Source organism: Schistocerca serialis, chromosome 3 (genome assembly GCF_023864345.2).
Source record: "Schistocerca serialis cubense isolate TAMUIC-IGC-003099 chromosome 3, iqSchSeri2.2, whole genome shotgun sequence".
Taxonomy (NCBI): Eukaryota; Metazoa; Arthropoda; class Insecta; order Orthoptera; family Acrididae; genus Schistocerca; species Schistocerca serialis.
The window spans coordinates 205,726,531-205,740,294 of NC_064640.1; the positions used below are offsets into that span (position 1 = coordinate 205,726,531).

Sequence of the window (13,764 nt, forward strand, 5' to 3'; positions counted from 1 at the left end):
TGTATGAATTACAAGGGCAGTTCGATAAGTAATGCAACACATTTTTTTTCTCGGCCAATTTTGGTTGAAAAAACCGGAAATTTCTTGTGGAATATTTTCAAACATTCCCGCTTCGTCTCGTATAGTTTCATTGACTTCAGACAAGTGGCAGCGCTGTACGGAGCTGTTAAAATGGCGTCTGTAACGGATGTGCATTGCAAACAATGGGCAGTGATAGAGTTTCTTTTGGCGGAAAACCAGGGCATCTCAAATATTCATAGGCGCTTGCAGAATGTCTACGGTGATCTGGCAGTGGACAAAACAAAGCGTGTGTCATCATCGCCGCAAGGTCAAGCAAGTCTGTCTGATCTCCCGCGTGCAGGCCGGCCGTGCACGGCTGTGACTCCTGCAATGGCGGAGCGTGCGAACACACTCGTTCGAGATGATCGACGGATCACCATCAAACAACTCAGTGCTCAACTTGACATCTCTGTTGGTAGTGCTGTCACAATTGTTCACCAGTTGGGATATTCAAAGGTTTGTTCCCGCTGGGTCCCTCGTTGTCTAACCGAACACCATAAAGAGCAAAGGAGAACCATCTGTGCGGAATTGCTTGCTCGTCATGTGGCTCAGGGTGACAATTTCTTGTCAAAGATTGTTACAGGCGATGAAACATGGGTTCATCACTTCGAACCTGAAACAAAACGGCAATCAATGGAGTGGCGCCACACCCACTCCCCTACCAAGAAAAAGTTTAAAGCCATACCCTCAGCCGGTAAAGTCATGGTTACAGTCTTCTGGGACGCTGAAGGGGTTATTCTGTTCGATGTCCTTCCCCATGGTCAAACGATCAACTCTGAAGTGTATTGTGCTACTCTTCAGAAATTGAAGAAATGACTCCAGCGTGTTCGTAGGCACAAAAATCTGAAGGAACTTCTCCTTGTTCATGACAACGCAAGACCTCACACAAGTCTTCGCACCTGAGAGGAGCTCACAAAACTTCAGTGGACTGTTCTTCCTCATGCACCCTACAGCCCCGATCTCGCACCATCAGATTTCCATATGTTTGGCCCAATGAAGGACGCAATCCGTGGGAGGCACTACGCGGATGATGAAGAAGTTATTGATGCAGTACGGCGTTGGCTCCGACATCGACCAGTGGAATGGTACCGTGCAGGCATACAGGCCCTCATTTCAAGGTGGCGTAAGGCCGTAGCATTGAATGGAGATTACGTTGAAAAATAGTGTTGTGTAGCTAAAAGATTGGGGAATAACCTGGTGTATTTCAATGCTGAATAAAAGAACCCCTGTTTCAGAAAAAAAATGTGGTGCATTACTTATTGAACTGCCCTCGTAATAGCCTCTTCATCGGAAGAAAAATGCTGGCCACAGATTCTTTCCTTTGTCTGTGGTAGCAGGAAGAAGTCGCACCAAGCCAGGTCATGTGAATACATTGTGTGCTGTAACACTCGCACATCTTCCTTCTCCAAGATGTCCATTGCTCTGGCATTTTCATGATGCAGAAGAAGGTGCTCACACTTTGACTTTGGATGCTGTGACCTATCTGTTGCAATGACTTTTTTCAGACACTGTCACATACCACAGACTGTGCGGCCGGTGTCCAAGGTCATAGAAGTGAGATGACCCATCTTGGTTAAGAAAGTGGCCACCATCTTCTTTCCAGAGCTCCGAACTTTCATAGGTGGCTCCTTACCCCGAAAGCACCATACTGAAGATTGCCTCTTGTTATCAGGATCTTAATGGTACACCCGTGTTTCATCACCTGTGACAATATTGTAAGTGTCTTTGGACCACCCTTTGTAAAAGTTTTCAAGCATAAAGTGACACTAATCCAGTCTTAACATATTTTTGGTCTTCTATCAGGGAGTGTGGCACCCAAAGGTCACATCTTTCAGTTAGGCATAAATGATTGTGACTGATGGTCTCTTCCGCGGTCAGTCCAATATTTAATGTCCCTATAATGTCACAAAATGTGAGATGAGGATTGTCTTTGATCATTTTCTTCGGTGTCAATGTTTTCTTGGGTCACTGCTGTTGCTGGGCAATTGGCACAGGTTTCATCTTCAAGAGACCCCAAACCCCTTGGAAATTCACAAAAGCAGTTTGCAATAGTGACCCTAGAAAGGACAGCAAAAACCAGAGAAGAATACCATTCTTCTGCAGTTAACTTCTTTTTGTAGTCATAATAAATTGTGGCACAAAAATCATGGCACGACAGATCCACCTTGCACTGTGTTGGGCTCTGCATTGCCAGTGTCATCAATCACTGTTCGCACCATGGTTTGAAATCCAATGATGGGGGCACTGGTGCGCACACACTCCAAGGTTAAAAAATAATGCTCTTTCAAACTGAAACAATCCAATTGCCATCAGACTTCCAGGTTAAGAGCAGCTAAAAGTTTTTGTCACAGCTCTCTTAGATTTCACACTTAAAGCTGGTTCTTGAAATTCTGCCAGTAGATTTCCACAGCATAATGTGAATTCACCTTAAAGATTTTGTCAGTTTGTATTCTTCAGTGAAACTTCCTGGCAGATTAAAACTGTGTGCCGGACCGAGACTTGAACTCGGGACCTTTGCCTTTCGCGGGCAAGTGCTCTACCATCTGAGCTACCAAAGCATGACTCACGCCCCGTCGTCACAGCTTTACTTCTGCCAGTACCTCATCTCCTACCTTCCAAACTTTACAGAAGCTCTCCTGCGAACCTTGCAGGACTAGCACTCCTGAAAGAAAGGATGTTGTGGAGACATGGCCTAGCCAGAGCCTGGGGGATGTTTCCAGGATGAGATTTTCACTCTGCAACGGAGTGTGCGCTGATATGAAACTTCTCGGTCCGGCACACAGTTTTAATCTGCCAGGAAGTTTCATATCAGCGCACACTCCACTGCAGAGTGAAAATCTCATTCTCATATTCTTCAGTATCTCTGTTATGCTTTCTTCTGGGTCTAGCAAACATGTGACCATACTTACTGCCCTTCTTTGAATACATTCAGTATCTGTTGTTAGTTCTGTTTGGTTTGGGTCCCACACACTTGAACAATATTCTGGGATGGGTCACACAGATATTTCGTAAGCATTCTCTTTTGTATACTGATTATATTTTCCTAATACCCTATCAGTGTACTGGAGTCTGCCAGTTGCTTCACCTGTGACTGAGCATATATGATAATTCATTTCATATCCTTACAGATTGGTAGACCCAGGTATTTGTGATTTCAGTTGTGACTTTGAAACCTTATCAAGCTCTGACTGAATATTTGTGCTGCCTTTGTCAGACAGTACTTCATTATAGGTAACTCCATTATCTGCAAAAAATCTGACATTACTATTGATGATAACAGCCAGGTCACATGAGCTGCACTTCCCTAGGAACCACATGGTTACGTCTACATATATCAATGACTTTCCATTGAAGATAATATGTTTCATTCTCCCTACCAAGAAGTGCTCCATCAAGTTGCAAATTTCACTTGATCATTAAAATCCACTACGGGCTGAGATAGTGGTCATGTGTGTGTAAGGAGTCCTTGGTTGTGTGTGTGTGTGTGTGTGTGTGTGTGTGTGTGTGTTTTCTTTTCTGAAGAAGTCTTTGGCTGAAAGCAGAATGTGTAACAGCCTTCTCGTTGTGCCTGTTTGCAACTCAACATGCCATCTTTATGGTAAGTAGCAATCTGTCCTTTTCGTAATACTGTTGATATTCCAACCAGGATTTCGAACTAAACTAAAATAAACAACTTCCTGAACTCAAAATTTACGTGATAAAGGTGCACATATTCCATGAACATCATATTTTCATTTGAAAAGCGACAGGTAGACATTCTCTGTCAACCCGCAATAATAATAGTGATGTATTTATAGTTGCCCAAATTGAGTATTAAAAAAAAAAAGAGACAAATTGTCTGGTAGATTGCCTGCTTCATTATCTGCAGAAAGTATTTCTTTCTCCTATGTAAGTTACATGTAAGATTTCTTTGAAATCGGAAAAAGGCACTCTATTTATTTAAGTGCAATTCCACAAAACTGCTTCCTTTACACAACTTTTTCTGCAAAATCTGTACCAAACTGCAGCATTGTATCATATTTGTAGGCTGATGTTAATTTTGGAGAAAAAAAAAATTGAAAAAAGAAGTATCTTTGACAACAAAAACTACTGCCCCCCCCCCCCCCCCCCCCCCCACACACACACACACACACACACACACACACACACACTCACACTTTCCACTATAGCTTTTCGACAGTAATCCATATTGACGTACATGGTCACTGACTCAAGAACCAGTGGGTCAGTCGCTCACCATCGTGCAGCAGACAACCCGTCTTCCCCCAAGTTTATTTGGAGGAGAATTTTGACACATCTTGTAAAACAGTATGTTACAAAAGTTCTGCATCCTTTTTTTGTCAGTGCTAGACTAGTTGGTGCATACTGATCTTTCTGCTGAGATGTATGAAATGTCTGAAGAGTGCCGATTTGCGGAGGAGTAATTAGTTAGATAAGAAGCCCAGAAAATTTATTTGTATGAAAGCTGTTTGTGATAAACTCTTATGCAAATGATTCTGCTTCATTTGAACTGGATGGCTGAAGTTCAATCAGACCCTCCTAGTGCCTTCTGTAAAATACTTAGTCTTGCAAATTGTTTCTGTTGGCTGATTTGTAGCCTCTTAGGAGAATTCCTCTAAACATTATTCTGTTGTCACATAATGAACACAAGTATGACATTACACATTAGCTGTGAAAAAAGTTAGTTATGGATGGTTCACAAAATACATCTGGCAAACCCTCATTGATTCAATGTCCTAAAATCACTTATTCTCCAAAAATAAATAAGTTTAAGGTGAACATTGTAGTTGATTACTGCAAAGGGTTTTGTGTTATATTTGTGAGAATAGTATCTTTTGTCTACATTACTAATGTGCATTCCATTACAGGGTTTGAAACACCTGCATGACAATGATTTACTACACATTGACATCAAACTTGAAAATATAATGAGAAGTTCTACAGGATGTTGGAAAATAGGCGATTTTGGCCATCTTATTGACTTATCCCAGGTATTTATACCATATTATAATATTTATGTACCCCAGATTGTGGGAGGGGGCGCTAAATTCATATTGCTGAGGAAAATGACCTTGTTTCACAAAATGCCTAGCATCCAGCGCACTATCTAGTATTGCCCCGGTTCGGAAATATTGTAGACCCGGGGCTGATGGACAGAGCAGTTTGAGTTGTAGCGTGGAGGCGGGTAGTCTCTACGTGACTCGTGTTTATGTTTAGTGATTTTGCTGTTTCCTCTTCGTGTATTGCTCTCACGTCAAATGAAAACAAAACAGGATTCCTGTGACCGGAGCTATCAAGTGAATTAAAATACATTCACATAATTACGGAAGGCTAAAATAAGTTATTATTTTCACATTTTATTTTATTTCCACCTTTCTGACAGTCGAGCATTAATCGCCTTGCAAAACAATGAAGTAATTTTTGTCAGTTTGCTAAAGAAATTTGGCTTTTATTAATCTTTTCTACTGAGGCAGTCCATTTATTTGAAACGAAGTGTTTAATTGGACACAATTGGCTAGTTTAAACTGTTCACTGCATTTAAAGTGCACGTTTTCATCTTCTAGCACATATCGCATTATTCCATAATAAAGAACCAAACATGAGATAAATACAGTATTGGTATGAAATTCACATCCGACTCTGGACTTATGAATGTCCACTTTAAGCCGAATTATGCATTTTTGTATGGTTCACGAAATTCCGGTGCTCTTGGAGTATCCTCTGAAGTCTTGTTTCTTTTATGACATAATGTGAGATTTTCTAATGTTTTACACATACGAACATATGGGCTTCCTACGTTGTCATAGATGCGCAAGCGCAGTGAAGCCTATTATCTGGTGCTCTCTGGCAACTGCTGAAACAAACCTATTTCTAACAGGTCGTGGGGAAAATACTGCGAATGGTCATTTGAAAAGCATTAGTTTCAGAGTAAATTTCCTTTTAGCAAGATGAGCTAGCTGCGAGAATGTACGATGAATTTTTTAAATCACAGAGTGTTTGACTCTTATTTAAAAATCAACTCTTTGAGGATGACAATTTAGAATAATTTCGAGCCCAGCAGATAAGACATTTATGTCGTCGTTAAAAATTTTACTGGCACATTTGTGTGATGTACCTTTAAGAGTAACACGTGCCAGGAAGATCAACATTATATGTGAAAGCTTAGCTTCTCTTCAAGCTTATTAAACTTGGAGACCAATATTATATGTGAAACTTTCCTTTTCTTGTAGCATCACTACGTATATTAATTTAAAGCATTAACTTTTCCTATTTGTGTGTTCTCGCTACTTAACAGTGATGCTGCTATTGGCTAACTGCATCACATGTCCTATGCTCTGAATAGCCGCTGTCATAGGCTGGCGAGATCATGTGACATGAGCTATGACTGGCGTACAAAAGTGCAACCCAATCTTGATTTCAATGCTTCAGAAAGTGACATGAGGTGTTTAGTGGAATTCAAATTTATACTTTCGTAATACGGAAATATGCTGTGTACATTCTTGCTGCACATCAGACATCTTTCCAAAACATGTTTTTTTTCCCCCCAAATTTTGTTTTCTAAAGTGCCGGGGAATTCTACGCCAGTGTATAAAACCATAACCGTTCAAAGGACTGATGAGTTTTACAGTTCTGAGGAAAAGTGTACTGTCGCTTAACATGGAAAAAGTGTATTTTCATCAGGGAGAAAGTTTTTTTTAACTGTGAAAAAATCCGGGATTCCACCCCCCCGCCCCCCCTCCCTCATCCGCATATACACCTTGATTACTGAAACTCATTTATACTTTCTCAGTGATTATTTTATCTTACATTATGCTCATGAAATTTTTGTCCATTTTCTCAAATGACCTTTTTTGTGTACCATCATCAGTTTGTCATTGTCACAACTCTTCATCCTTACTCCATCAGTTTTCCTGTGTCTTCATCTTGCACTTTGCTCATCATCACGACTCACATGTGTGTGGTATGACCTAGTGTTGTTATGGCCTTGTATATTGGCAGCAAAATCTCAAGTTTCAAAACGCATTAATTAATAATTCAATGACAACTCACCATTCATGATAGGGGCAGGAAATGGGGCAAATGATAGTGATACACAAAGTACCCTCCATCATTTACTGTAAGGTGGCTTGCAGAGTATAGTTGTAGATAACTACCATTTGACTTTTATTTTTCTACATTGACATTTATAATGCAATTTTTAATAATACACAATTTCAAAAAATTACCATTGGGAATATGTATTTTTAGCTATCACACTATCTCCTTTATTTTCTTCACTACAATATTGCTTTTAGAACAGTTTCGTCTTTTTTTTTTTTTTACCATTGTGTGTTGTTGTCACGGTCGTCGTCGTCTTCAGTCTGAAGACCGGTTTGATGCATATCTCTATGCTACTCTGTCGTGTGCAATCTCCTGTCTCCAAATAACTACTGCAACTTTCATCCTTCTGAATCTGCTTACTGTATTCATCTCTTGGTCTCCCTCTACAATTTTTGCCCCCCCTCAAACTTCCCTCCAGTAGTAAATTTTACTGTTATATCACTGAAATTTGGAAATATTTGAAAATTTTAAAACATACCAATAACTTGATAAAATGATTGAGGTAATTGCCAGATTTAAATGTATGTTTGGTTTACTTTTTTACTCATATGAAATCTGTATTTACTTTTCTTTTGTTGTTTTTCATATCAGACAGAATTGTTTCAGTATTATTCTAGGATGGTTACTTTCTTTAAATTTTTAATTTTATATCTCCATAACATTAACACAAGCTTGTGTGGTGGTGTACAACTTGGAGTAGCATGTTTGATTTTATTTATTTATTTATTTTTCATCACTAGTATTTGGCTGGCTTTTGGAGTAGAGGTACTGCCATGAAGTTTGAAATTCCCAGACTTCGTACCAGCATTCCTGGTTAAATTCCAAACACTCTGCATAGTGTCTTGTGGACTCAGAGGATGTTAACTCTTTGACTGCTACAGACATGCTTGCTGCATACCATGGTTAGCACTGGTTTTTTGTTGCCCTATAGTGTGACCTATGATGAAAGGCTAGAGTTATGATCACTACTTGTGTACTGGTTGGTTGGTTTCATGTTCCATGGATCATTTTGCACTATAAACTGTAATTGTATGGAGTGAGTCATTTTACATTCGCATTGCAAATTAATTTGGAAGTATGGCTATGTGCTGAACATTTATAAGTTTTTTAATACACAGATGTGAATTAGCAATACCTTCCCACCACCTTTTACACATTACAGTTATAGAAATTCTTCTGTGGGAAAGGAGGAGTTGTTAAGGAGAACGTTTCTCAGTTTGTTTTGAAATTTTACTATTCTGTCAGTCAGACAATTTATATCACTGGGTAAGTGATAAAAGATTTTTGTTGTAGCATTGTGCACCCCCTTTCTGAGCTAAAGACAACCTTAATGTGGAGTAATGAATGTCATTTTTCCTTCTGGTATCGTAATTATGTACATCATTGTTTCTTTAGAACTGCAGTGGATTATTTACAACAAATTTCATGAGGGATAAATACAGGGTGTGCATAAAGTCCGGGAACACTTTCAATTATTTATTGCACAAGAACTAAACATTGTACAGATGTCATACATGTTGCATTTTGAAGAGAAACTCTGGAAGTTTTTTTTACAGCAACCATTTGATATGCAGACCATGAGTAACCTGGCAGATGTCAATACAGTAATCTAATTGGCTGTCGCTTTCTGTATTCTCTCCTGGAGCTCTGCTACATCACATGCTAGAGGCGGTACATAACACCAGATCTTTAATGTGTCCCCACAGAAAAAAGTCACATGGAGTGAGATCTGGTGATCGTGGAGGCCATTTCATGAAACAGCTGTCCCCATCTGTAGCACAGCCGATCCATCGATGTGGCAGCTCCGTGTTCAGGTACCCACGAACTTCACGATGAAAATGGGGTGGAGCCCCATCCTGCTGAAAGATGAACGGAGAGTCCAATTGCATTTGAGGCATCAGCTATTGTGGCAACATGTCAAAGTAGGAATATCCAGTGATAGTGCTCTCGGCAAAGAAGAATGGTTCATACGGTTTTCGACATGACAAGGTACAAAAAACATTTACCTTTGGGAATCGCGTTCAAATTCAGTGCATTCACGTGGATGCTTTGTACCCCAGATTAGACAGTTATGCCTGTTCACTTTCTCATTAGTGTAAAAAGTGGCTTCGTTGCTAAAAATAAGCGATCAACAATGCCATTCCCATTCTCATCCAGTTGTTGCAACTCCGAACAAAACTCAAAACGCTTCTGTTTGTCGTCATTGAGCTCCTGCTGTAGCTCCAGTTAGAATGGTTTCATAGGCTGCTTCTGTCGAAGAGTTTCCACACTATCATTGGAGCCATTTAGAGTTCACAGGATGCATGATGTACCGATTTCTTTGGACTCCTTATGAATGTCTCTTGTACGTGCTCCATATTCACTTCACTCACACTGGGACGTCCGCTTCTCTTTGTCGGGCACAAGCAAACCATCATAATAAATTTGGTGTGCCAGTGGTAAATGGCCTTCCTTGTTGATGGTTGCTTACTGTACTTGGTTCTAAACATCCGTTGAACAGCTGTAGCACACTCGTTTTTGTCGAACTCCAACACACAGAAAGCTCGCTCCGCACTTGAACTAGCCGTGTTTGCGACTAGCGCTGACTAATGGCAAATTACCAAACTATGCTGTGGTGGTATACATGAAAAAAAAGAAATAACTTTCAGGGTTTCTCTTCAGAATGACATATGCATGATATCTGTACAATGTTCGGTTCTTGTGCAATAAATAATTGAAAGTGTTCCCAGACTTTATGTACACCCAGTATACTGTGAAGCAATAGTTACAATGCCCAACTCCTTAAACAGATATCTGTGAGATGATCATGGGTGAGCACCACATATTATTCTTACAGCACATTTTCGAGCAATGAAGACTTTCTTTCTTAAAAATAAGTTACCCCAGAACATTATTCCATGTGACATTGTTGAATGAAAATATGCAAAAATTTCAACCTACTGATTTCTGATTTGTCTCTACTCAAGATATGCAATAAATGGAAATGTGGCTGAACTAAGTTGGTTTAGGACTTCCAAACTGTGCTTTTTCCAGTTTAAATGCTTAGAAATATGACTGCTTAAGAATTCTTAAATTTCCACCCTATTTATTGTTTCCTCTAGATGCACAAAACTAAATATATTGTGCCTTTTTAAAATTAAGGCTGAGACCATTTTCTTAAAACCTGTCACTGATGCTTTTAACTTTAGCATTTCTTCTGTTTCTGTATACATGCTTGGATTGATTACAATACTAGTGTGATCTGCAAAAATAACTAGTTCTGCTTGTTGTATGTTAGATGGAAGATCGTTTACATATATGAGGAACAATAGTGGACTTAAGATGGAGTCTTGGGAAACCCCATATACGATTTCTCCCCAGCCAAAATTATGTCTCCAGTGTGTATAGGTTGAATTACTAAGTAAAGCTTGCTCCATTCTTTTAGTTAGATATGACATCCATTGATTGGCTATACAATCAATCTCATAAAATTTCAATTTATTTAGGAGAATACTGTGATTCACTCAGTTACGTGTGTTAGGTAGGTTGCAGAAAATAACAGCTGATATGTTTTTATTATTTAATGCTTGTGAAGTGCCACAACCCAGTCTTCTGTCAGAATATTCAGTATTTAACAAAAGTAAGGCAATGTAGTACAGGAGCTCCCTACAGTGTTGCAACAACAGCTGTGGGTCAGAAGCCGCCAGTGTCATGACATGTGGGGTCACAATAACATGGGGGGGGAGGATGACAATATCGGTGGCACCCTTTAATACAGCTATATCAGTCAAAGGGTTAATGGTCATTTTTGATTGGTCTATCCATACATTTGCGTGTAACTCAGCAGCATGCTTTGTGCTATTCAAGATTTACATGCCAGCACCATGTTTCACTCTCTCCTTTCTCCTGTCATGTACAGCTACATCCATAGTCTGCAAACTGCTGTGATGTACATAAAGAAAGCACTTCCCTCAGTATCATACACACATGTGAATTGCAGCAAGAATGACTACTTAAATGCTTCTGTGTATTCATTTATTAGTCTAATCTTTTGTCTGCAGTCCATACAGGAGCAGTACATAGGAAAATGTAGTATATTGCTAGATTCCTCACTTGAAACTGGTTCTTGAAATTTTGGAAGTAGGCTTTTGTAGGATAGTTGCCATGTGTATTTAAGCATCTGCCAGTTCAGGTTTTTTGGCATCTCCACAATGCTCTTTTATGTGTCAACCAAACCTCTGATGATCCATGGTGCCATTCATTGCATACATTCAGTATCTCCTATTAGATGTATTCGGTATGGTTCTAATCACTTGAGGAATATGTTAGGATGGATGTCACAACTGTTTTGTGATCAATTCCCTCAGTAGACTGCAGTTTCCCAATGCCCAACCAACAAATGGAAGCCTGCTGCCTGTTTTATCTGTGACTAAGCTAATATGATTGTACCATTTCATATCTCCAAAACTTTTTACACCCAGTTATTTCTGGGAGTTGACAGATTTCAATTGACTAGCTGATATCGTAGTAACCATGAACAATACCACATGCAATATGAACAAATTGGTATTGTAGTCATCTGAACTACACAGTTTACCTTGACACACAAGATGCCAAAATTGTGAAAACAATAAAGTCTTGCATCAGGACTAGTCATAAATATAGAGTAAAATTTCTCTTACTGAACATTGTCGAAAATTAGGTGTCTACTTGTGTGATACCTGCCAATTTAATTATTTCATGGTTCATTACATGGTTTGAATAAAATCCCTTTGGTCATTAGCCCACCAACTCGGAACAGAAAAGCCACTTTAAAACAAGTTTTGGCAATCCTTGCGGAGGTCCTCTCCAGGGTGACTAAACGCCGGTTTCTGGTGATGCATCTCCCTAGATACCAGAAATGTCAGAATGTGATTGAACTGTCAAAGCCGAGATGCATTTGGAGGGGTGGCAAGGAATGTTGATGGCACATGCAAGGTCTCTTGTGGGTACTTGTTTATGTTGGTGAACCTGGGTCTCATGAAACTGCTATGTGGCAAACACATGCAGACTTCTAGGCAACTTGTAGTCATACTAGTACCTATTAATGCTTTTTAGGCATTTAATTATTTCATTAGCCATTCTTTTTGTCTACTGCTGTATCTATGACTGCCGGGCAAGCAAGTGGCCTTCCTGGAAATCGATGGGTCAGCTACAGTCCAGTTGGTGTTCAGCTATTGCTAATTTTCTGTTTCCTCAGTGCCACACAATGCCCCGCTCTGACATCCGACTGCTAGTTGGTGTCGCAGTTTCGCTGATGTCAACACCATCACAATCGCACCTGCAAGATTTGTCCCAAAAGTTTCAAAAATAAAATTCTCTGGCAAACCGTAAGGGGTACACCACCACAGTTTTCGGTTGGAGCAGTGGTGAGGAGTCTCAGCTAACAAATGCAACTCGACTCTGTCGCCTCTGGGTAGGGACAGAGTGAGGACGCATTTTGTGCCTCTGTGTTTCGGTGACGTATTTGAGATGCAGTGGTTAATAGAGCAGTGATACTCAATGCGTTATATATGTAAAATTGGCCTCTGACCCGACCGATCCGATATGGGGAAACCTTCCAGGAGGAATCTGAGCCCCAGTCGAGAACTTGAGACGGGCACGAGATGTTCTGGGAGGGCCAACAAAACATCGACAACGACGAGCATTTCACGCGTCTGTTGAAGTTGCAGACACAGAAAAAGGCGAGGAAAGTGCTAGATGTTTCGAATGGGGATCAACAACTGTGTGTAAGAATGATAGCAGAGGATTGCAGTGTGCTGAAATTGAATGTTCATTGCATTTCAAGAGACAGATTAGGGATGAGAAAGGAGAGTACAGAGATGGTCCAAAAAGTGCTGATAGGTGAGCAGGAGGGAGTATGTGTGCAAATCATCATGCTGAAGTGTCACAAGTTGTTGAAGTGTTGCAAAACTGACCCTGATTTTTTTTGAGAGATTAGTGGTGAATAACGAGAAGTGGATTTTCTTGTTCAGTATCCAATCAAGAAGTGCCACACACAAAACTCACCTCACCTCACCTGAAGGAGGTTAAGGAAATGCTCATTGTCTTTTCTTACTCTAAACATGTGATTCACAGAGAATTTGTGCCTAAAGGACAAGTCCTCACCCAGATGTGGAACAGGATGAAACTGGTCAGGAAAGACACTGAATGACAGTGCACCAAACCGTACTGCCCTCGTCGAGTGAGTTTCTTGCCGGGAATGGTGTGGCGACGTTACTTTGGTAACTGTACAGCCCTGACTCGGTACCACAGGAATAGTTTTTGTTTTCAAAACTAAAAGAAGCATTAAGAGAGACTGTGATGGATTCTCAGAGGAGGTACAAGAGGTTTTGACGCGCCACCTCGAGGTGGTTAGAGATGACACCTTCTGGGAAGCCAGTGCAGACTGGGCAGAGTGGTGGCAGTGGTACAGAAGGAATGTACTTGGAAGATTTTTAAGATTTTCTGCATTGAAAAACAATAAATAACTTCAAAAAATATTTCTTGAAACTTTTGACACAAACCCTGTTAGTTTGTAAACACCGGCAGCATTATGAGCATCTGTGGAATTCTTTGTGGACATCAGTAGATTTCAGTAACTTT

At 40.1% G+C, this 13,764-nt stretch overlaps 1 protein-coding gene across 5 annotated transcripts in view; it reads left to right on the forward strand.

Moving 5' to 3' along the window:
* LOC126469922 (membrane-associated tyrosine- and threonine-specific cdc2-inhibitory kinase) overlaps window positions 1–13,764 on the forward strand; it is a 177,821-nt gene that overhangs the window by 61,039 nt on the left and 103,018 nt on the right. For 4 of the 5 annotated variants that reach the window (XM_050097315.1, XM_050097318.1, XM_050097316.1 and 1 more), the window contains exon 5: window positions 4,929–5,051. The exons of the other annotated variant lie outside the window; for it this stretch is intronic. In XM_050097315.1, coding sequence (XP_049953272.1) covers window positions 4,929–5,051 — 123 coding nt within the window. The remainder of the gene's footprint in view (window positions 1–4,928; window positions 5,052–13,764) is intronic. 5 annotated transcript variants of the gene reach the window in all.